The sequence below is a fragment of the Notamacropus eugenii genome, chromosome 6 (genome assembly GCF_028372415.1).
Source record: "Notamacropus eugenii isolate mMacEug1 chromosome 6, mMacEug1.pri_v2, whole genome shotgun sequence".
In the NCBI taxonomy this organism is placed as follows: Eukaryota; Metazoa; Chordata; class Mammalia; order Diprotodontia; family Macropodidae; genus Notamacropus; species Notamacropus eugenii.
Genome location: NC_092877.1, coordinates 386,181,422 through 386,203,272, shown reverse-complemented (window position 1 = coordinate 386,203,272; position 21,851 = coordinate 386,181,422). Strand labels below are relative to the sequence as shown.

The following is a 21,851-nucleotide window of genomic DNA, read 5'->3' as shown; positions in this document are numbered from 1 at the left end:
TTTTTGGGAACAATGATTTTGAGGAAAACACATCGGAAAACTGACAGATGACTGGATTATTTGTCTGTTAATTAAAGTAGGGCGTGTGAAATCCTATGCTCTAACAACGCATACTGTTTAAAATCGGAGGATACTTGGCTGGGTGTGGCAATCTGTAGCTGTCGTCACCCATCGTAGTTCCAGTATTAGAAGGAGAATGAGAACCATAGAGCTGGGATGAATTTTTCCTAATGGGGCTCACAATCAATCAGAGTTGTCCACAGCAGGAATTTCAGCTTTGTTAGATACCATACGAGTTAGTTAGTTGCTAAAAATCCAAAGATACACAAATTATTCCAACATAGGAGGGCTAAAGGGTTAAAGAATTAAGTTCAAGCTATCTTTTAGTGATTTGGGATTTTTTTAGTGTTTTGTGCAAAAAATGGACATGATACAAGGCAAAAATGGTAGGGACTGAGCAGAAGTAGAAGAGATGAAAAAGAGGTGACAAGAATGTGCAGAAGAATGAGGCAAGAACGATCTTCACTTCTCGCTAATCACAATGGGAAGTGACTGATCTGGAGCCCAACATCCTGGGGAATGAAGTCCGGTGGGCTTTAGGAAGCCTGTCTCACAGCCTAGTGGAGGTGAGAGAGCCCTAAGAGATGATGCTGCCCAGTGCCTGCACTCAGCATGCCAACCACTTTGGATGATTCAGTAGTGGCTGCTGGATTGGAAAAGATCAGTTAATGTGCCGAACTGAAAGAGGGGCAATGCCAGAGGGTGTTCAGAAGACCGAGCAGCTCTGCTCATTAAGAGTCTGCAGGCCAAGCTTCAGTGATGTGTGAACCAAGAATGACCAGAAGAGCAGAGGAACTAGAGATCAAATTGCCAACATTCGCTGGACTATGGAGAAAATTAGAGAATTCTTGAAAAGCATTTTGACTACTCAAGCCTTTGGCTGTGTAGATCACAACGAAACTTGGCAAGTCCTCAGAGAGATGGGAGGATCAGATCATCTGATTTGTCTCCTGAGGAGCTTGTATGCAGGTCAAGAAGCAAATTAGAACTGAACATGGAACTCCTGATTGGTTTAGAATTGGGGAAGGCATAGCACAAGGCCGTGCATTATCACTGGGTTTATTTAATTTATATGCAGAGTACATCGCACAAAATGCCAAGCTGGATGAATCCAAAGCTGGAATGAAGGTTCCTGGGGAAAATATCAAGTCTCAGATACAGATGACACCACTTTGAAGGCAGAACGTGAAGAAGAAACAGGGATCCTTTGGATTAGAGTGAAGAGGAGCATAAAAGCTGCCTTGAAACCTAACATCAGGAAAAACTAAGACCTTGGCAACTAGTCTCATGACTTCCTTCCGCATCATAGAAGAAATGGAGGTAGTGTCAGATTTTATGTTCTTGGGGCTCCTTGGAAGGAGAACTGGCCAGCGTGGACAGCAGACTGAACACCAGACTGCCTTGCTGACAGAGGTCCGTACAGTCAAAGCTGTGGTTTTTCCAGTAGTGATGTATGGCGAGGTGGGCCACGAGGAAAGCTGAGCCACAGAAGAGACACTTGAATGGTGGTGCTGGAGGCAACTTTGGAGAGTCACTTGGAGAGCAAGGAGATCAGTCAGTCTGGTCCCTGGAAGGTCACATGCTGAAGCTGAAGCTTAAATACTTTGACCACATCATGAGAAGACAGGACTCCTTGGAAAAGACCCAGATGTTGGGCAAGTTAGAAGGCAAAAGGAAAAGGGGACTACAGAGAAACAATGGGTGTGAGCGTGGAGGATGGGAGGGCCTGGGGTCACGAACGACTGAACAACAACACAGCATCCTTGTGGAGGACAGAGGGAGAGGGGTTCATGACTTAGTTTTGCAGTTTCCTGAGAATCTTAGACTTCACAACTTTGGGAAGGTGGGCTGCTGCTTTTCTGTGGAGGTTTTGATTTTTGTAGCTGGGGTTGCTTGGCCATCTTCTTGTTCAATAATAGAAAAAAAAAGGTTTTCTGCTTTTTCGTTATACCTTCTGTCAGTTTGGGATGGATTAGTTTTCAGAAACGCTGCTGTTCCAGCCCCATTCTTGTTTTAGTGACGTGTGACGGAGTGCATGGGCAGTCACAGGAGGCACTTGTCCTTGCTGGGCGCAGGAGGCAGGTCCAGCCTGGAGTCACCTCAGGAACCTTCTTGATGTGTGCAGCAGTGAATGAGAGTGTCTGCATTGGAACCCAAGTGTCTTCTGACTCTACACTGCCCCCCAGTGGAGCTGACTATATAGTACAGTGTTCTTTGTTCAGCCTATTAGGAAGTACCAGAAATGCTGGATCGAAGAGTTTTCTGTTCATTAAATACCAGATGAACTTTTGTTTTTTACTGTGATTAGAATTTGTTTTCCCTGGTTTATTGTGGTGAAAAACTCAAAACTGAACTGCATGATTTTCCTTCCAGTTTGTAGGGTTACATATAGCTATGAACTTAAAAAAGGAATCTCATGTAGATGAAAGAAGCCCAGTTACAAGATTACTAGAAATCTGGACAGTTTGGAAAGAGATCCCGAGTCTCTTAGCATCAGCTCAAATAGGGTTTGGTGCTTTTGCTTCTTTTTAGTCTGCGGTTTCATTTGTCAAAGATTTGCTCTCCCCAGCCCCATTATGGCCTGGCGCTCCTCCGGGCTTCTGGCCTGACTCCACACAGGCCGTCACTTTGCTTCTTAGAGCTGTTTTATGATGGTGACCCCCCAGACAGTGCAGGGAGCGGATCCAGTTCTAGCCAGTGCTGTTGGAAAAGCTGCTTGAGCCAGATGTCCTGGCGGTGACACTGGGGCATCTCTTATCTTCCGATTTGCTTATTGGGAATAGTGAACTCCACAAAGTGGTTTGTTGGGAAGCTCTAGATAGTGATGATTGGTTAAATGGGGAGCTTGGGTGAGCAGCTTCCCTAGCATCTGGACAGATGAGCCTGCCAGGAAAAGGGCAGCACAAGCTTGCATTCTTAATCCTCCTGTAAGCAGCTTGTGAGACCCTGGCCTGCTCATTTCATTCGGTGGTCTGTTTTTTCATCTAAAATGGGTTAGTGATCAGCCCTACTTCTCTTATCTAACACCAGTCTTCCAGTACCGCAAAGGCAAGTCCAGTGGAGGTGGCAGTTGGTTGTGGTTGGTGACACTCTGTTTATTATATTGCTTGGAAGCTGATGAAAGCGTTTTGCTGCCTGAGTTTGCCCTCATTCCAGCTGTCTTTGAGCTTGATTCCCCCCAGAGGATGCTGATCAGTGCAGGGTGTTATCTGGCACTCATTCTTCTTTCGCTTACCAACCTTTACATTTGTCAGCTGATCCCTCAAATGAGCAAAAGGCAGCATTTTGAAGTGTCCCCTGACAAACATGTTGGAGTTCCAGCAGGGCATCCAAAGGAAAGGCCCCCTGCCCCAGGCCCAGCCCGGGGGGGTGCACTGGCATTGAGGACGTTTCTGCTAAGATGGTCTTTGGGAGCAGATGCCCATGTGGGTGGAGCATAGGCTGATGACCAGGGGCCCAGCGGCTGGTCCTGATTAACTTGCATCTTGTTTTTCAGGTTCTCAATCCTTTCTACGTTTTCCAGCTGTTCAGTGTGATCCTGTGGAGTACAGATGAATATTACTACTACGCCCTAGCCATTGTGATCATGTCTGTGATCTCCGTTGTGAGTTCCTTGTACACCATTAGGAAGGTGAGCATGTGCCCTGGATGTGGCAGAGGCTGCTCCAGTCTTCTAACGGATTCTTCACAGCTGCTGGGACTCCTCCCCTCAGGTTATAGCTTTCTGTGATGACTTCATAGATTCAGGGAGCAATTGCCAAGATGCAGAAACATAGAAGTTTGAGGGAGCTGGTCAGGGACCTGTTGAGGCAGGGCACAAGGCCAGGTCCTCCTGATTCCAAACTGGCTCTTATAATTCCTGCCTGTTGAATTTCTGTCAGCTAAATCTAATGGGCCACTCAAGTTTTTGGCATCTCTTTGCAATGTAAGAAAACCTGGGAATTTATGATTATCTGTTTTGTAAATACCTTTGTGTAAAAGTGAGGCCTTGGGCTCATGGTGAACTTGTCCTAGTATAGAAGCTCTTTGTGCTGGGGTTAAGGAGGTGGGAAAAAGATGAGCACAGCATGCCTAGAGGAGGCTGCCCCACTGCTTTTGGGGGGACGTTCTCCTTTGTGCTGCCTGTGGGGGGTGGGTCGGAGGTGAACATAGCACTCCCAGAGGAGTATGGTCTTTGATCTCTTTGGGGTATCTGTTTCATTTTATGATAATCACCCAGCACTCCTTCGAGCTTTGATAGTTTGTTTGTCTATGCTTCCTTCCAGCAATACATCATGTTGCATGATATGGTAGCCGCTCACAGCACTGTGAGAGTTTCCGTCTGCAGAGTCGGTGGAGGTAGGTAGTCCAGGACGTGTTTGGCCCTTGGAGAGGTCGAAGATTGGAAGTATGAGTCCAAAAGTGACCGACCCCCCTCACCCCAGGTGCCTATGCCGAGAACATCCAGGGAGCTTTTATTTCTGATTTCTCTCTGAACGTGACTTGGAGTGCGATTATTATGTGCATGGAGGATAGTTGACCACTTTTCAGAATGTAGGATGAGACATGTTTCTCTCAGCTCTCAGAGTTCCTGTCGTAAATATTCTCCCCAGACAGATGCCCCTCCTCTCCATGTTCCAGTCTGCTTGGTGATCAGGTAGCACTTGGCGAGTTATGTGACCCAGCTGGGTCACGGCTACCTGAGGTTTGGGGGGAATGTCACCGGCACAACTCCTTCAGGTTCATTTTCATGCTGGAGCTCACGTGGGGGAATCTCCCAGCCATGGTAGGAGCTCTCTAAGTTCATGTGTCCTGAGCCCCTTGAGTGTGGCCAGAACCTTTGGAAACCATCCAAGAATCATGGAATTTTTGCCCTCCCCAAAATTCATAATTGAGGGAAGGTCAAATTTCAATTAGAGGTTAGTGAGATTGAAGATGCCATTTTTTTTTTCCTCAGCCAGGGTTATGAAATCTCTGAAATTTATTCGCGCATCCTTTGGTGGGGGAAGGGAGTGTCCATAGACCCAAGGTGACAAACCCCTGAGTTATGGAAAGTTAGCTTTCTTAACTTGTGTATACATTTGTACTTGAAAACAGTTCTTTGAGTAGGAGAAGCTAAGAGGGATCTGGAGAGTTGTTGCCAATCAGTAAGCTCTTATGGTGAAAGGTCCTCACAGTGCTCAGTTCTGCACACATTAAGCTCCTGTTGTGTCCCATGGTAGGCCCTGTCCATAGAAAGAGAAGTGGAAGCATTCCAGTGGGGTTGAGGAGGGGCTGGTCTTGGCTTGGGGAGATCATTCCTGTAAGTCATCTGCACCCCATCGAGGAAGGGCAGTGGATCATGTGGGTTTTTATTTTCTGTTGATGTCATTTTCCTCTAGTGTAGATGTTGCGTCCTCTTTTGTTAGTAAAAGCAGAGGTCTAACTCTGGTAGCCCAGCCATGGGTGGTGGGCAGGCTCCTTGTCCTCTGCTGTCTGTCCTACGTCATAGCCATTCACTTACAGGTGGCCTGTTCCTCTGGGTAGTCTCTGCACACTCACTCAGGCAGACAGCTGCTTTGGAACGCAGTTGTTGTCACCCAGTTATATCTGTCCATATGTCGCATAAAAACTTTCTCCATGACTTCTCTTACACAGTATTCTTCTTGATCCCTTGACCCAATAGTGCCTGGTACTTCTCTTTTTGGTACAACCTTGGGTTATTATGAGCATGATGAGGGGAGGGTCATTGTGTGTGAGCCTTCCTCCCTCTCCAGTGGTTGTTGTTCATGGTTCTGAGAGAAAGCATTTTGATAGGCCTCCCCTTCTTCCCTTGGAGCACTGGTGTCTGTCTGCTGGTCAAATTGGGCAAGGTCCTTTTGGAGATGGGTGTCTTGAGCTGCTGTACTATTGCTGCTCCATGTAAAGCAGCATTAAAAAAGCCAGCAAACCTCTGATGCTTTCAGAAACGGAAGAGATTTTTTCCACGGACCTTGTACCTGGAGACATCATGGTCATCCCGATGAATGGAACGGTCATGCCTTGTGATGCAGTCCTCATTAGTGGTACCTGCATTGTAAATGAGAGCATGCTTACAGGTAAACAGATGGGAAGTGATCTCAGAGCACGGCAAGGTGAAGTCCTCAGGAAATAGGATAGAATACGATCTCAAGGGATTAACATGGCTAAGAGTAAGCATTATAAAAATAACCTGTTCTAGTGAATCAGTGGATCTCCCCTAGGAATTGTGAAAATGGGAAGATTTGTTTTTTAGCCTGACATGTTGGAAAGAATGTTGATCTTGGACACAGGAGAGCCTTGGCTTTGGAGCTTGGTTCTTGTCACCCTCTGTGTGACCAGAGGCCAGGTAATTAAACTGGCCCAACGCTCCATTTCCTCATTTCTAAAGGGATCAGTGTGGTTCGTCCTCCCCACCAGGCAGTTGTTAGGATCGAAACATAGGTCACGTAAAGAAGTGCTCCGTCAATGCTGGGGGTGGCCGTTGGTCTTCCCCTATCAGTTACCCCTTCTGCCTTTCTGCTTTGATGTGGTAGTGGATGGGCTTTGGTCCTGGTCTAGGCCAGCCTCAGCTCCCACTGACAGCTTTTTATCAGCTGGAATCACTTGGGTGAAATGAGGACTTTTCCTATGTCCAGCTACTTCCCAAGGCTGGAGGATGGGAAGATGTATGTATGTTTAATAATGCCATCATTAGTATACCAATAATAATGATGAAATTACTGGCAGGCAAAAGCCAACAATTTGAGATAAAACTCAGCTCTCTGCATGTGGTTATAGAATCACCAACCTTTTGTTGAGCTAAATTAAAATCTAAAACATTTAATGTCTTTGAGAATTGATTTTAGCATGTTAAAGCTTTCTGTGCTGAGGATTTAAGCTTTTTTTGTTGAAGGTGAAAGTGTTCCTGTAACAAAGACTAATTTGCCAAACCCTTCAGTGGATGTGAAAGGAAAGGCAGATGAAGTGTACAGCCCAGAGCTCCATAAGCGGCACACTTTGTTTTGTGGGACCACCGTCATTCAGACTCGCTTCTACACCGGAGAACTTGTGAAAGCAGTTGTGGTCAGGACAGGTAGATGGCATTTCATTGAACTACCAGACATATTTTAAGCTATTAAACATTTCCAAATGATGCGTATGTGGGTGGACTAGGGATGTACTTTTGGTTAGCCGAATGAGATTTCCCTTTTTAGAAAATAGATTATTCCTTTGGGTGGCTCATTTTCCCTCATTCCTTCATTCCTTTAGCTTACCTTCTGGTCTCTGTTTGGAGTTAAGACTTAGTTCTTGGATGTTCTGCCCTCTCTGAAGCTCATGTGTTTTCCACTTACAAGTAACAAATTTAAAAACCTTTGGGCATATGGTTTAGTCCTTCAGGTGTCACTGCCATTTCAATTAAGAAATGTTAGGGACAGGTGGAAGAAAACTTGAGGATGATGGGGAGGGAATGATTGAGATGATCTGTGTCAGGAAATTTAGAAGTATTTTTCTTGTTGCTGTTTCAGATATGAGTAAATACTTGATTTTATGTGTGTGTAACATATATACATATATATAGTATGTATGTATGTATGTATGTATGTGTGTATGTATTGCCAGTCATTCTGAGTGTGGTCTAAATAGGGTAGAGAGTTTCTGCTTCAGCTGTTTTGGACCTTGGATTTGACTGTATTCACTTGTTTAAAACATTCTGTCTCCAGGATTTAGTACTTCTAAAGGCCAACTTGTACGTTCCATACTGTATCCCAAGCCAACGGATTTTAAACTCTACAGAGACGCCTACATGTTTCTGCTCTGTCTTGTAGTGGTGGCTGGCATTGGATTTATTTACACCATCGTCCATAGCATACTGAATAAGGTACGGAAGGGTTGGGCAATGGCCTTGTTCTTCCATGGGAGGGAGTCCAGAGCTGCTGTCTGGGGTAATTAGGTTAAATTGGTTTGATTTCCTACTGGCTCTTCTCAAGAGACTACTGGCTAGGTACAACATTCATTGGCATGTAATGGAAGCTGAATCAAGAGAGAGGAGTTGTTTAGATGTACCCCCTTGCACAAACAGAACATTTTGGATAGTTTATTATTGTAGAGGCCTCTGAAGCAGTCCCAGCTGGTATTACAGGTCCTTTCCCTGGCCTCACCCTAGGTACCGGCTGGCGTTATAGTCATCGAATCTCTGGATATCATCACAATTACTGTCCCTCCTGCACTTCCGGCTGCAATGACGGCTGGCATTGTGTATGCGCAAAGGAGACTGAAAAAGATTGGAATCTTTTGTATCAGCCCCCAGCGGATAAACATCTGCGGACAGCTCAACCTGGTGTGTTTTGACAAGGTAAGGCCAGTTTTATATGTATTGCCTTTTTGTCTTCGTAGCTTCAAGTTTGATATTAAATGCAGTTCTAAATTCCATTAGTGGAGTCCACCCCCCCCCCCCTTAATTATTGTACTTTTTTTTTCTCCTTTTGAGTATTTTTCTGATCAATCTTTCCATTTTGAAAATTTTGTTGCTCTTTTGGCTTAATTGCTTGAAGAAGGTTACAGATGAAGTTTGTTTTGGTGGAGTAGATATTGACCAATGAGTAGCCCCTCCCAAAACCTTTTCACCAAGGTCTCGATGTACCCTCATGACCTTCCCATGTGATGGATGGACCCCAGGTAGGTAGGTAGGCTACACTGGGCAATTGTCCAGCCTCTGTTTCCTCCTAGTGAGTGGCTAACCCTAGCTAATCCTAGTGATCTCTCATAGGGTGGTCAACTCTAAATGGTTCCCCCAGCACCTGTGATTATTAATTACTTTGGATTTTTTGTGAAGAACGTCTTTGTTGAGGAGGAGAATTAGAGTGTCACAACCGCGGGATTGCTTCTCCATGGATTTCCCTTGTCATCGTTGCCATAAACATTTCAGTTGGCATCCATTCCCATTCACTGAGGATCTTTGAAGCTTTTCTTTCCTCAGGATTGATTGGGATTGACCTTTTGTTGTTGGATGATGAAAAGAGTTGAATTTGGAGGATTTGCAGATGGCAAGTGTTCCTGCTCAGAATTTAAGGAAATTGAGAATCTGACACTCAGAGCCCCAAGAGCATGAGCACTGATTAAGCACCTGCTGTGTGCTAGGTCTTATTCTAAGTGTGGGTGATACAATATAGAAACTAAAAGATAATCCACACCCTGCTAGGAGTGCCCATTCTAATGGGAGAAGATAATATTCAGAAAGAGGGGCTCACCAGCCTTCAGAGCCTTGGGGCTGGGTGAAAGTATTTAAAGAAATGGCAAATCTTATGCCTCAGGGAAGAATTTTTTTGCCAGGATAAATCACTTTTTGCTTTGACCCTCATGTACTTTCTTTAGAGACCTTCTCTGACAAGGGAGTTCCCACGTGGGGAAATCCCAGACCCTAGGCCTAGTAGTTACCCAGAGCTGTGAGCACACATTCTTCCTGAAATGAAACTTGTTCTTCAAGTTTTTCCAGAAGGCTTTCACATAAAGTATTTCTACCCATCTCTGAGAAGTAATTAACAGATTATGGGAAGGGGACCATATTATATTCTTAAGAAAATGTGTTAATGTATAGGACCAAAATACATATGCTCTTGAATTTGTACTCACAAAATTTATTAGATGGTGCCTGGTGATTGGAGACTTTGTCTTTCAGACTGGAACACTTACTGAAGATGGCTTGGACCTTTGGGGCATCCAGAGAGCAGAAAATGCACAGTAAGAATTCATTCGGTTTCCTACTTTGGGATTCTGATAAGTTTTCTACTCTTGTCTGATTATTCATCATGTTCTAAAGTAAATGCATCATCAGGCCTTTTGTGTTGCCCTTTGAAGATTTGCAGGCTGGAGGAAGAATGGAATTTGCATGGAGAGAAAAGGTGTGGAATGAGCACATTGTTAGATACTTAAAGATGGATGCCCTGGCCCTCAGTGGAACTCTGGGTCTCCATTGGAGGCCCCTCTGAGTAACTGGTCTTCGCTTTGGTTCCTTGGAGAACCCAAGGGGATGTCCCCCCTTGCAGTCCATCCCCCCAATTAGGACTGAGTGAAAGAGAGTTTCCCCAGAGTTTTCTGCTTTCCAGATTTAAAGGGCATTTAGAACAGCCTTTGCAGATTCCTGGAGTAATGGTTTGGAGGGCCAGGCCTTTCTTACGTGTTTTTGCTTTTTCAGTTTCCAAATGCCTGAGGAGAAAGCATGCAGCGAAAGCCTGGTAAAATCACATTTTGTCGCTTGCATGGCCACTTGCCATTCCCTGACCAAAATCGAAGGGCTACTTTCTGGTGACCCGCTCGATTTGAAGATGTTTGAAGCTGTTGGATGGGTAAGACGAGCCTTCCTCAAACTGTGTAGTATATGATTCCAAGGTGTCTCACACACTGTTGCTGAGAACCAAGCCCAGAGTAAAATTTCCCCTTTTGAGTCTCTTGGCCTTTCCAGACAGATGTTGTGTTTGGGAGGTACCTGAAAGAGGGCAAGTGCGTCACACCTTCTCACCAGCCTTGGGGCATGTGCCCCAGGTTTCTCTGGTTCTGTTCCTTGTCTTTTTTTGGTGCTTCCTCACTTGGGATGGGCAGGATGGGATGGGGTGGAGTGTCTTTACTTGCCTTTGTTAGCCTTTGTTTTCCTCTGTACTCCTGTATTTGATGCATTGAAAAACATGGTTTGGAGAAGAGTCCTGGGGTGGGTGAAGCAGCCCTGCTCTCTGTGGTCTAGGTTTTTCTGCTGTCCATGGTGCTAGAATGCTCCCAGCCCTTCCCTGGACAATGAGACCCTCATCCACCTCAGTGTTACTGGATGTGAGCTCCCCTTCCTTTGACCCATTCTCTGGGCTTGTTCTGCACTGACACCTGAGGGCCGGTGGCAGGACTGGGGTTTAGTTCTGGTTTCCTCATGAACTCTTGTTGCCTTGAGCTCCCAGGGCCTCCTCCACGTTCCTCCTACGTTCTGTCTGCTCTCTGTGGTGTCTGGTTGGGAGACGGGCAGTTTTCTCTCCTCCTTCCTTTTCAGTTGAGTCCTTTAGATCTGATCTGCCAAATTCCTGGCAATTCCCTTCTTACCAGTCTGATTAGTTAGGCCGTTTACTTACCAACACCCTTTCATTCCTGTGTTAAATTGTGGTGCAGAAAACCAGATCATGTCCTCAAGACCTGGTCTGTCTGTCTGACTCTGTGCTTTTCATTTTTCTTTTTTTATAATGAACTTAAAACCAATAAGCATTTATACAAAGAACAGAAGAGAGGATTTTTGAGATTGGAAATTTTTTTTTTAAGTCAAACATCTTCTTTTCAGCGGCCAGCCATTCACTCGCTCTGGTCAGCACAGGACAGCCCTAGCTTTGATTGAGGAGCGCCCAGGATCTAAGGAGTGTTATGCTGGAAGTCACATTCTTGGCTCTTCTCAAGCCAAGCCAGGCTTGCTGGTCTCCCGCTGGCCCTTGGCCAGGGCCCTCCTGCGCCAGGAGTTAAAGTCCCTCTGTAGATAGCAGATTTTAGGTGGTCCGATTCACTGAAGTCACAGTTAAGTTTGGAGAAACAATAGGCTTGCGCCTCCATGTTTATGCTTAAAAAGAATTTGTTCAGCTGATCTGGGGAGGGGGAGAGAAAGTCACATCTAACGTTAGACGGCTGTTTGGGATGTCAGCTCATCCTGCAGTGGTTTGAAGGCATTCCTCCTCCTTGCCCACAATGCTGACTTCCCTTCCAATGAGGAAAAGCCCTGGGGCCCCAAGAGTCTGTGGCAGCCCTCCCTGACAGCGGGGCTCTGCCACCTGGGGAACAGAAGCTGGACTCGACTTTGATTCTCTCTCCTCCTTCTTCTTAGATTCTAGAAGAAGCAACTGAAGAAGAGACAGCCCTTCACAATCGGATCATGCCCACTGTTGTGCGTCCTCCAAAACAGCTTCTTCCTGAACCCAAACCTGTAACACACCAGTCAATGGTAGGAGGGCGCTGCATGTCAGGCTTCCACTTGGTGGGACTGTATTTGCTGCTATTCGTGTGTTTGAAGTTAGAAAGCGTTCCCTTCTACTAGAACCCCAGTCCTCTATTAGCCTGACAGAGCCTTGTGGCATCTCCATGGTAGGCGTCCATCCACTGGGCTATACTTGGGTCTGGGGAGCCTCGCCCTGCCTGTTGCTTTCTATTTATGTGGCGTTTTATCATGATTTTCTGCACTCAGAAGTGAATCAGTGGGATAGAAATGACTGTCCAGCAGCTTTCTGACAATCAATGTGTCTGGCACAAGGCACAAAGCAGGGAGAGGCGTGCTTGGCCCAGGTGTGACCCGCTGTGAAGGAGAGAGTCCACACAGCGCCCAAGCCCAGCAAGGAATGCCATCAGTGCTGAGGTTGAGTCCTAGAGCGTGGCAGTCTCCTGGAAGAGATGTGTGATTATGTTCTATCCTTCCATCCATCCAGGCCTGACTGGGCCTGTGGGGGCAGGAGGGCCATCCCGTTCCATTGGCCTTCCTTTCTCAGTCACATGGCTGAGCCTCCCTGCATGGATGCCTCTCTTTCCCCATCTCTCTTCCCCTTCCAGCTATACACTGCTGTCTAATGGACTCTTCCAGAGGGCTCTGTCCAGAGGCTGCACCTTGAGGGATGTGGGTGACTTCCCAGACCTCCTCCTTCAAACCCATCCTCTGTCCACTGCTACTTGCTCCCTGCTCCCTTGTGCCTTTCCCCGCTTTGCCATCCTCAGACATCCCACTCTGAAACTGGACTGCCTGCCTCAGAGGTGACAGATTTGCTTTCTTTTAAACCTTCTCCTTTCCCTCTTCCTCCTGATCACACAACCCCCCCAGACGCCCTTTCTTGCCCCCATTATGTTTTCCCTCAGACATACTTGCTGATGGAGGTGGAGGGATCAGGATACTCCATGCTCCATGCTCCCCTCCCATCACACGAGCTCCATGTTGGAGGCTCATACTATCCACGCTTACCATTCCATCAAAGGTCAGGTCATTGTTGTCTGCTGACCTCCAGGATACCTGCCTTTCTTTGGTGAGTCCAGAGCATGGCTGGCAGTCTTCCTCTTGTTCCTTTCTCTTGTCCTCTTACTTGGGGCCTTGAGCAGAGACACTGACACTCCCTCCAACAACCAACTTCCCCATTCCCTTGACCTCACCATGACTCACATATTCCACGTTCATGAGCTCTGCCCCTAATCCGTTGGCCTTCTCCAAACCCTGGCCTTTGTCTTCCCCACGATCTCTGTTCCTTCAGCCCCTCTGTTGTTTCTGCAGTCAGCACTGCTCTCCTGACTCCACTCTCCACACTGTCCTCCTCTAACCATTGACAATCAGGCCTTGCCAAGCCCCAGCCTCCCACTACTGCTGAATGAAGTTGGGGAACGGTTACTGAACTGGACTACCTGGCTCCACTATAGATTGACATTACACAATCTCCCTAGGACCCTCAATCTGACAAGTTAGTCTTTTCATGTTTCCTTAATTAACTCAGCTGGGGCAGCTGGGTGGTGCAGTGGATAGAGCGCCAGGCCTGGAGTCAGGAAGACTCATCCTTCTGAGTTTAAATCAGGCCTCAAACACTTACTAGCCTTGTGACCCTGAGCACATCACTTCACCCTGTTTGCCTCAGATTCCTCATCTGTAAAATGAGCTGGAGAGAGGGCAGTGGTAAATCACTCTGGTATCCTTGCTGTGAAAACCCCAGATGGCTTCTTGAAGAGTTGACTGAAAATGACTGAATGACAAATGAACAAACCATCTTCCCTTCCACAGCAGCTCTTGCACTCCTCATCCCTCGTCAGATCTCCCATGGTGCCCCTCTCCCCACAGTCCCAGCAGTCAGAGTGATCTTCATAAAGTACAGGCCTGATCAAGGCCCACCCCATCCCCTAACCCCATTCAGTAAATGCCTGAGGCTCTGTTGTTGGGCACTCATCACCTGCCCTCTCCTGCATTTGCCTCGACTCTTGATTCTGAGACCTGGCCTCCTGGCAGTCCTCCTCTCTCCCTCACTCTCAGTTGAATGCTCCCTCCTCCAAGAACACTACTCATTGTCCTCCCTCAGAGGTTGGCTGCAGCTTATCCTCGCCAGCTCTTTTGTGCACACAGCTGTGACCACGATGTGTCAAGGTGTGAACCGTGAGCTTCTCAAGGTCAGGGATGGGCTGGTTGTTGCCCTGTGTAGCGCCAGTGTGATACAGCCACCATGGAAGTGCAGGTGTATTTCCACGGTAAATTTGCAAAATATAAAGTTTCTTCCTCAAAGACAAAACCAAAACATTTATTCAGATACCAGAAAGCCAGTTCCACCATGGTGACAAGGAAGTTTGTACATATTACCAATAGAAGGAGGACCACCAATCCCAAGCCTTCCTTCCATCAGGCTTCCCCACAGTCAAGCTCCCTTAGGCACAATGCCCCTCTGCCCCCAGGCTAACTGCTCTGCTGTTCTTCCTGCTCCCTCTCTCAGCTCCACCTCACTCTCTCTTCCTGCTCCACCCCTTTGGCAAGTTCCTTTCTTCGTGGGCTTCATGTGACTCAGGCTTTGGGCTGGGCCAGAGCTCAAAGCAGGTCACATGGGCCTATTAAGGGGCAGGGAAGATCTTCAAATTCCCTTAACATAATACCTTGCTTTGTTTACCCCCAGCACTCAGCACATAGTATATGCCTGTTGACCCATAGACCAAGTGGATAAAGAATCCAGATTCCAGTGTATTAGAAGTAGGATACCCACCCTTAGACAGTTTGTCTGTGACATTGTGTAAGTGGGACTCAGTGCCTATGTGGGCCATGAGGTGGGCCCCGACTTCAGTGGGAGAGGAGAGGCCATCTTGTCTTCAGGAAATGGTAGGGCTCCTTGGCTGACCCCCTGAAAGCCAAGGCTCATCTCTTAGATGTGGACAGTGTACTGGCATTGTGCCATGGTGTGGAATGCCTGTGCTTTTGTAGAAGGAAGATGAATCAGGTGGAGGACCCCCAGGCTCCTCTCTAGCACTTTGAGAGCCCCGGGAGGGCTGGGGCAAGAACTGTCTCCAGTGCCCCCAGAAGGGGTGGCTTGTGCTCATCCTCACTGGAGGCTTCCTGAATGCTTGGCTTCGTTGCAGAGATGGGAGTGAAAGAAAGTTCTAGGTGTGAAACATTTCGCTGTGAGCCTCCTTAGCACCAAGTCTCATTGGCCCTGCCCCCTTCTCATGCACTGGGCAAGTCTGGGCCTGGGTCTGTCTGGCTTTGTTTTCTCTTCATATTTTTGGTCCCTCCCGATACTTCCCAAATGAAGGACATTTGTGAACATTTATGGTGGCACTTGTGCCCCAAGTAATACCTGATTTTTCTCTTTCTCTTTTCAGGAGCTATTCGAGCTTTCCGTAAGTGTTGTCCTTCTTTCTTTCTCCCTGAGTCATTTGTTGGGGGTGGGGCTTGGGGGCTGGGGGTGGTGGCTGTGGGGTGATGCCCACTGTGTATTTTTCACAGGCCAACTATGAGATAGGAATTGTTCGGCAGTTCCCATTTTCTTCTGCCTTGCAACGAATGAGCGTGGTGGCCCGAATTCTGGGGGACAAAAAAATGGACGCTTACATGAAGGGGGCCCCTGAGGTCATCGCCAGCCTTTGTAAACCAGAGACGGGTAAGGCAGATGTGCAGTGGGTTGAGGAGCCCAGGGCTGACTCTCAGACAGTCAGACAAACGTGAAACCTCTGGTTTTTCTTTCAGTTCCCTGTGATTTTGAAAAAGTGTTGGAAGACTATACAAAGCAGGGCTTCCGGGTGATTGCTTTGGCACACCGGAAACTGGAAGCCAAGTTGACATGGCACAAGATTCAGAACATTAATAGGTGAGAGGGATTGGCTATGGCAAGCGGTGTTTTACTGGGGCAAATTTAGCACAAATGATATGCCGTTTTCTTTTAAATGCTGGTATTGAGGTTAAAGCCCTGTCTTTGGGGCCCCTTGCTCATTCATGTTATTGGGCAGCAGGGGAGCTTCCCCTTCCTAGCTGGCCTTCTGCTTACTCCCCCACTGTGGGGTGTCTACCTCTTGCCTTGGTACCAACAGTGTTCCCAGGCCTGCAAGGGTTTTCCTTCTCATAGTTTCCCTTCCAGTTTCAGCTGTAGCATGATCACAACCTCCCTCACTACCTTCTGTTCATTTTATATATGTTCTCCCCTATTTTCATTTGGTTTTATAGTCCCACCATGTTGCACAGTGCCTGGCCCTTTCAAATCAATGTTTGTGTATTGAGTGATGCCTAATGGGTAGAAGAGAAATAATGTCTCTTCATTTGCTGGAATGAATTTTTTCGTTAGGATGGTGATTTAAATTTAAAGTATAGCAAGGCAAAATGACTCTGGCCATGTGTGTGTGGTGTGTGTATGTGTGCGTGTGCGTGTGTGTGTGTGTGTGTGTGTGCGCGTGTGTGTGTGTGTGTGTGTGTGTGTTTGCACACCTCATCCCTGGTCAGATTTCTCAGTCTCTCGAGCTCAGCATCTCCCTCATCAGGCTCTGGCTCTTGGGCACATAGAAAGGGCAGTTCAAATGAAGACCTTGAACTATATCAGTTGAGTGAACCCAGGTGCAGTGAAGACCACAGAAAGAGAGGCAGTGCCTGGTGTAGGGACGGTCCCCCAGGAGAAGGGAAAGGGGTGAGAAGAGAGTCCAAGTAGAGGCGCCAAGGCAAAGAGAAGGTAGAATGGTAGAAGGGAGGCTCATGGCCCAGAGCAAGGAGTGAGTCAGCCAGTTGGGGTAGTCGGTGACTCCTGTGCCTGCCAGGTACCAGATATGGGCTGCCTACCCACCATCTGCCTCCATCGATTCCTTCAGCTTTCCCTCACTTCTCAATCGCCTGCAGGCTGGTTTACGGCTCAGCTGCTCTCTCCAGCGCTGTCAGAGCTTTTGCACACTCCGTTCTCAGCTACTGATAGGGGTAGACCATCTTCTGACTTTCCTCTTTTCTTTTTCCTGGACTGCTAGGAGAGTGTTCTTTCTTGGTTCTTCTCTGTTTCATTATCTTTTGTGAGATCATTCTGTCTCACAAGTATCGGTGGTTCCTCAAGGCGGGGCTTTTTTATCTTCATCCTTATTTGTTTCCTATGAATTCTGTTATCTCTCTGCATCCCTCTCTAGCTCTCCACATCTCTATGCTAACCACTCCCAAGTATCTCTAGGCCCTTATGACCGGCTTCCACCTTTATCTCCTGGAGATATCTCCGGGTTAAACCTTCCAAACCCATCACTCCTCTCAGTTTGGTCCCCCAGATTTCAGACCTGAAGACTTCACTGTCCCATACCATCTCATACAATCAATTGCCAAATCTTATTGATTCTAATTGGACAGCATCCCTTCTCATCAGTCAGTCAATAAACAGAGCAAAGATGTAAATATGGACATGTTCTAAGTGTGTGCGGTCTAATGAGGAAGAATCGAAAATCAGCAAGTAGACACAAAGCAAACTTGGTACAGGATCAATAGGAAACATTAATATAGAGTTAAAGGGTTGGGAAGGGCCTTCTGTAGAAGGTAAGGTTTTACCTGGGACTTAAAGGAAGCCATGGAAGCCAGGAGGTGGAGATGAGGAGGGAGAGCATTCCAGGCAGGGGAATGGCCAGAACATGGCCAGAGCTGAGAGATAGAAGGTCTAGTTGGTGGAACAGCCAGGAGGCCAGGGTCACTGGATCAAAGAGTATGGGAGTAAGGGGAGGGAATAAGGTGTAAATAGACTGGAAAGGGTGGGGGCAGATTATGAAGGGCTTCGAGTGCCAAGTAGAAGATTTTGTATTTGATCCTGGAGGTTATAGGGAACTACTGGGGCTGACCCCCCCACTCCCTTCTAGCACCTGTTGCCATAGTCAAGGTATGAGGTGAGGAGGGCCTATACCAGGGTAGGGGCAGAATCAGGAGAGGAAAGGGGGATATTGAAGAGCTGCTGCAGAGGTGAAGTTGACAAGCTTTGGCCACAGCTTGGCTACAGGGGGTGAGAGAGTGAGGGGTTCAGCATGATTTCTAGGTTGTGAGCTGGAGGGTATAGAAGGAGGGCATTGCCCTGTATAGTATTAATATGGAAGGTGGAAGTGGGTGGGGGGCCAGTTTGCAAGGAAGAAGGAGTTCTGTTTTGGACATGTTGAGAGTTTAACTACTGGATCTCCGGTTTGAGATATCGGGAGAGAGGGGAAGGGAAGGGTAAATGTGAGAGTCAGTGTAGAGATGGTAATTAAATCCATGTGAGCTGATGAGATCACCAAGTAGACTAGAGGGAGAAAAGAAGAGGGCCCAGGACAGATCCCGAGGGACACCTGTGGTTAGAAGGCATGATCTGGAGGAGGATCCGGATCGCAAAGGAGACAGAAGGAGAATTCAGAGAGGGAGGAAGAGAACTAGGAGGGTGGGGGTCCTGAGGACAAACAGGAGAAGAAAGTGTCGGAGGAGAGGGTGGTGGACTGTGGCAGAGGCTGAGGAGAGGTCAAGGAGAATTAGAATTGAGAAAAAGGCCATTGGATTTGGTGATTAAGAGATCACTGTTAACTGGAGAGAAGTTCCAGTGGCATGATGAGGTCAGAAGTTAAGCAGAGGAAGGGGAGAGACAGTAGAGGGGCCTGCTGGCTTTTAGCCACAAAAGGCACAAGAGACATAGGACCATAGTTAGGTATGAAAAGACCCAAGAGAGGTTTTGTCAGGATGGGGGAGACTCAGGAATGTTCGTGGGGGATGACAGGAGGGGGCGCTCTGTGGAAGAGACGGGCTGGAAGGGGATCATTGGTCCAGGTAGAGGGTAAAGTATGAGGCAAGAAGAGGGAGCCATGGAGGAGAGATGAGGAGCTTTGGAAGAGCCTCAGTGGAGAGGGATTAGTGAGCTCATTAGGGAGGGGTAAAAGGATTGCCTAGCTGCCTCGAGGGCCCATTGAGGCAGGGTGTGACTGAGAAGAGCTGTGTAAGAAAGGCCTTAGGAAGACATGGGAAGCCTCTAGGTGATGGTTGGATAAGGTAGGCCCACACATCAGCTCCTCATTGTCTCCTTTCTCAGCATGTCAGATAAAACGCAAAGCCCTCCTCCCACCCCAAGTCTGCCCCCAGCCACTCTGCTCCCCAAGCTCCAGTCCAGCAGACTCAGTTACCCCTTTGGCATTTCCATACATCCATTAATAATATCCATATGGTGCTTTTACTAAGCTTTTTATAATAGGATCTCATTTGATGCTCACAACAACTCTGGGAGGTAGCCGCCGTTATGATTCTCATTTTACAAATGAGCAAACTGAGGCAGACTGGCTAAGTGACTTTGCCTGTGGTCACACAGAAAGCCAGTGCCGAAAAATAAGTGTGAATTGAGATGTTCTTGTCTCCAAGTTCATTACTCACTCCATCTGCTGTGCCTCCTGCTTTCACAGACCCTTCCCATGGTAGGAATGTTCTCCCTGCCTCTTATGATCCCTTCCCCAAAGACTCAGCTCAGCTCCTTACCCCAGTCTTTAGCCACACCCTTCCCACCTCATTTAAGCTTCTGGCAGCAGCCCAGGCCTCTACCCCCAACTGTGGGAGACCATGGCACAGACATCTTTCCTCCCCTTCCCTGAAGATGAGCTTCCCACAGCGCCCTCTGTGATGCCTCCCTCCACAGGACAAGGACTTTCCCTCTTCCTGTCCTTCCTCTGTGTCTCTTCTCTCCACTCACGTGGCCCCTTCCAGTTCATACCCTCCTGCCTCTCCCTGGCATTGGTACAATAGCCAACCTCAATTACTCAACCTCAGGCCACTCTCTTTTCCATGTTATCAGCACCCAAACCTGCCCATGCTGTCCTCCAACGCCCTCCTCAAATTCCAAGGGGTCCTTTGTTACCTGGAAGATCAAATATTAAGTTCTTTGGTATTTCAGTTCAAAACTAGGTGCCAGGCACTGTGCTAAGTGCTGGGGATACAGAGGAGAGTAAAAGACAGTCCCTGGCCTCGAGGGGCTCCTCGTCTAATGAGGGAGACAGCCAACTGTGTCCCGTACCCTCCAAGCATTCTGTGCCCTTTCTGCTCCTCCGTCCCTGGATCAGGAATGCTTTTCCTTCTCACCTCACCTCTTTGAATCCCTGCACCCTTCAGGACTCAGCTCAAGGGCCCCTTGTGCAGGTGGGGCATTTCCCCCAGCATTTCCCATCAGCCCTGCCCACCTGCTGGGGTTTGGTGCTGCCCCTGAAGAGCAGGAGGCTCCTTTTCTTCCTTTCTCTCCCTACCCCAGAGCTGGCAGCAGCTGCTCCATTGAGGGTGAGCTCTGGAGGAGAGAGGCAGACCCAGCTGAGCGTCCAGGCGACATTCTGGCTTCCATGCCGTATCAAAGGAAGACCGAGTCATTGAGTTCATCTTTATTACGAACGTAGCAGTCACCAGCGAATGGGAACGTTTCACGATAGAGCCAAGAGGCGGATTCCCAGGAAGCTCAAGTGGTTGATTTTGAAAGTGTTTCTTCCTGTAGCGTGGTAGTTAGACAGTGGCCTTGGAGCAGAGCTGTTTTAACAACTTATTAAAAAATAATTTACTTTTTAATTCACAGCATTCACTTTCTCACGATTTTGAATTCCAGACTTTTCCCCATCTCTCTCCTTCCCACAGCTCAGGACAGCGTATACCCCAACCACCCCTTTCCCCAATTTCCCCTCCCTTCTATCACCCCCTCCCCTCTCATTCCCCCCCATTTCCTGTAGGGCAAGATAGATTTCCATACCCCGTTTTCTGTACAACTGACTTCCCAATGGCATGCAAAAACAATTTGTACCATTCATTTTTAAAGCTTCGAGTTCCACATTCTCTCTCCCCACCCACCCTCACTGACAAAGCAAGCAGTTTGATACAGGTCATACATGTGTAGCCATGCAAAACATGAAGTGTCTTGTTGAGACGTCCTTCTGTCTTCCTTTGTCTCTCACTCCCCATTCTCCTCCCACTGACTGTGGCAGACCGTGTATGTTTTGCAACCTTTTCATGTGTTCATCTCCATCAATGCATACATTGACTTGTATAACTGAGCATTTTCATTGATCTAGTACATGAGACAATTCTAAGTCGATTTGCCCTGTGCCTGCCTCCTTCCGGGCACCCACGATTTCCTTCTGACCTCCTCCCCCCTCTCCCTACTTGTTTGTGCCACCTCCTCCTCAGAAGGCTGGCATTGATTTTTTATATACTCTGTGTTCCCTTCTTTTACCCACATTTCACATTGATAGGATGAAGACTTATGTGGGGCACAGCATGCGTCCTTTTGTCTGTCTCCATCCCAGGGCCCGGCATGGACCAGTGCTTAATTTAAACCTTGTGCTGCTTTCTTGATTCATTAGAGAACAAGGAAATCTAATGAGCAACTTCCATTTGACAGAGATGCCATCGAAAGCAACATGGATTTTATGGGATTAATTATAATGCAGAACAAACTGAAAAAAGAAACCCCTGCTGTGCTTGAAGATTTGCGTAAAGCCAGAATTCGCACGGTCATGGTCACAGGTGAGCTGACGCGCAGACCTGCCAGCATTCTGAGGAGTATTTTGCTCTGCCCCGCTGGGTCTCCATTTAGTCAGGATTGGAGTCTTCCTCTAAGAAGTTACTGTCTCATTCTGGTGTAGGCAGTGAGGTCCTGCCGTAGCGTTCCCATTGCAGCTCTGCAGGTCACATGGCTGTTCCGCAGGCTTGATGGTGACCATGGAGAAGTCTGGGGCTGTTGTTAGGCACGGGTGGCCCACGGTGCAACTCACTGGAAGGAACTTCCCAATCTGGGTACTGAAAGGGAGGGTTTGGTAAAGAGGGGATGATGGTGTACCTTTCACACTTTGGCCTCTCCTTCTTTCAATCTAAACTGGGAAAACAAAGGAAAGTCTTA

General features: G+C 47.6%; 1 protein-coding gene across 5 annotated transcripts in view; it reads left to right on the top strand.

The window, feature by feature from the left end:
- ATP13A3 (ATPase 13A3) overlaps positions 1–21,851 on the top strand; it is an 80,672-nt gene that overhangs the window by 35,809 nt on the left and 23,012 nt on the right. For all 5 annotated transcript variants that reach the window (XM_072618901.1, XM_072618898.1, XM_072618899.1 and 2 more), the window contains 13 exons: positions 3,557–3,691; positions 4,326–4,398; positions 5,985–6,116; positions 6,932–7,111; positions 7,740–7,897; positions 8,183–8,371; positions 9,695–9,756; positions 10,211–10,361; positions 11,861–11,977; positions 15,355–15,372; positions 15,479–15,632; positions 15,719–15,839; positions 21,354–21,478. In XM_072618901.1, coding sequence (XP_072475002.1) covers positions 3,557–3,691; positions 4,326–4,398; positions 5,985–6,116; positions 6,932–7,111; positions 7,740–7,897; positions 8,183–8,371; positions 9,695–9,756; positions 10,211–10,361; positions 11,861–11,977; positions 15,355–15,372; positions 15,479–15,632; positions 15,719–15,839; positions 21,354–21,478 — 1,615 coding nt within the window. The remainder of the gene's footprint in view (positions 1–3,556; positions 3,692–4,325; positions 4,399–5,984; positions 6,117–6,931; positions 7,112–7,739; positions 7,898–8,182; positions 8,372–9,694; positions 9,757–10,210; positions 10,362–11,860; positions 11,978–15,354; positions 15,373–15,478; positions 15,633–15,718; positions 15,840–21,353; positions 21,479–21,851) is intronic.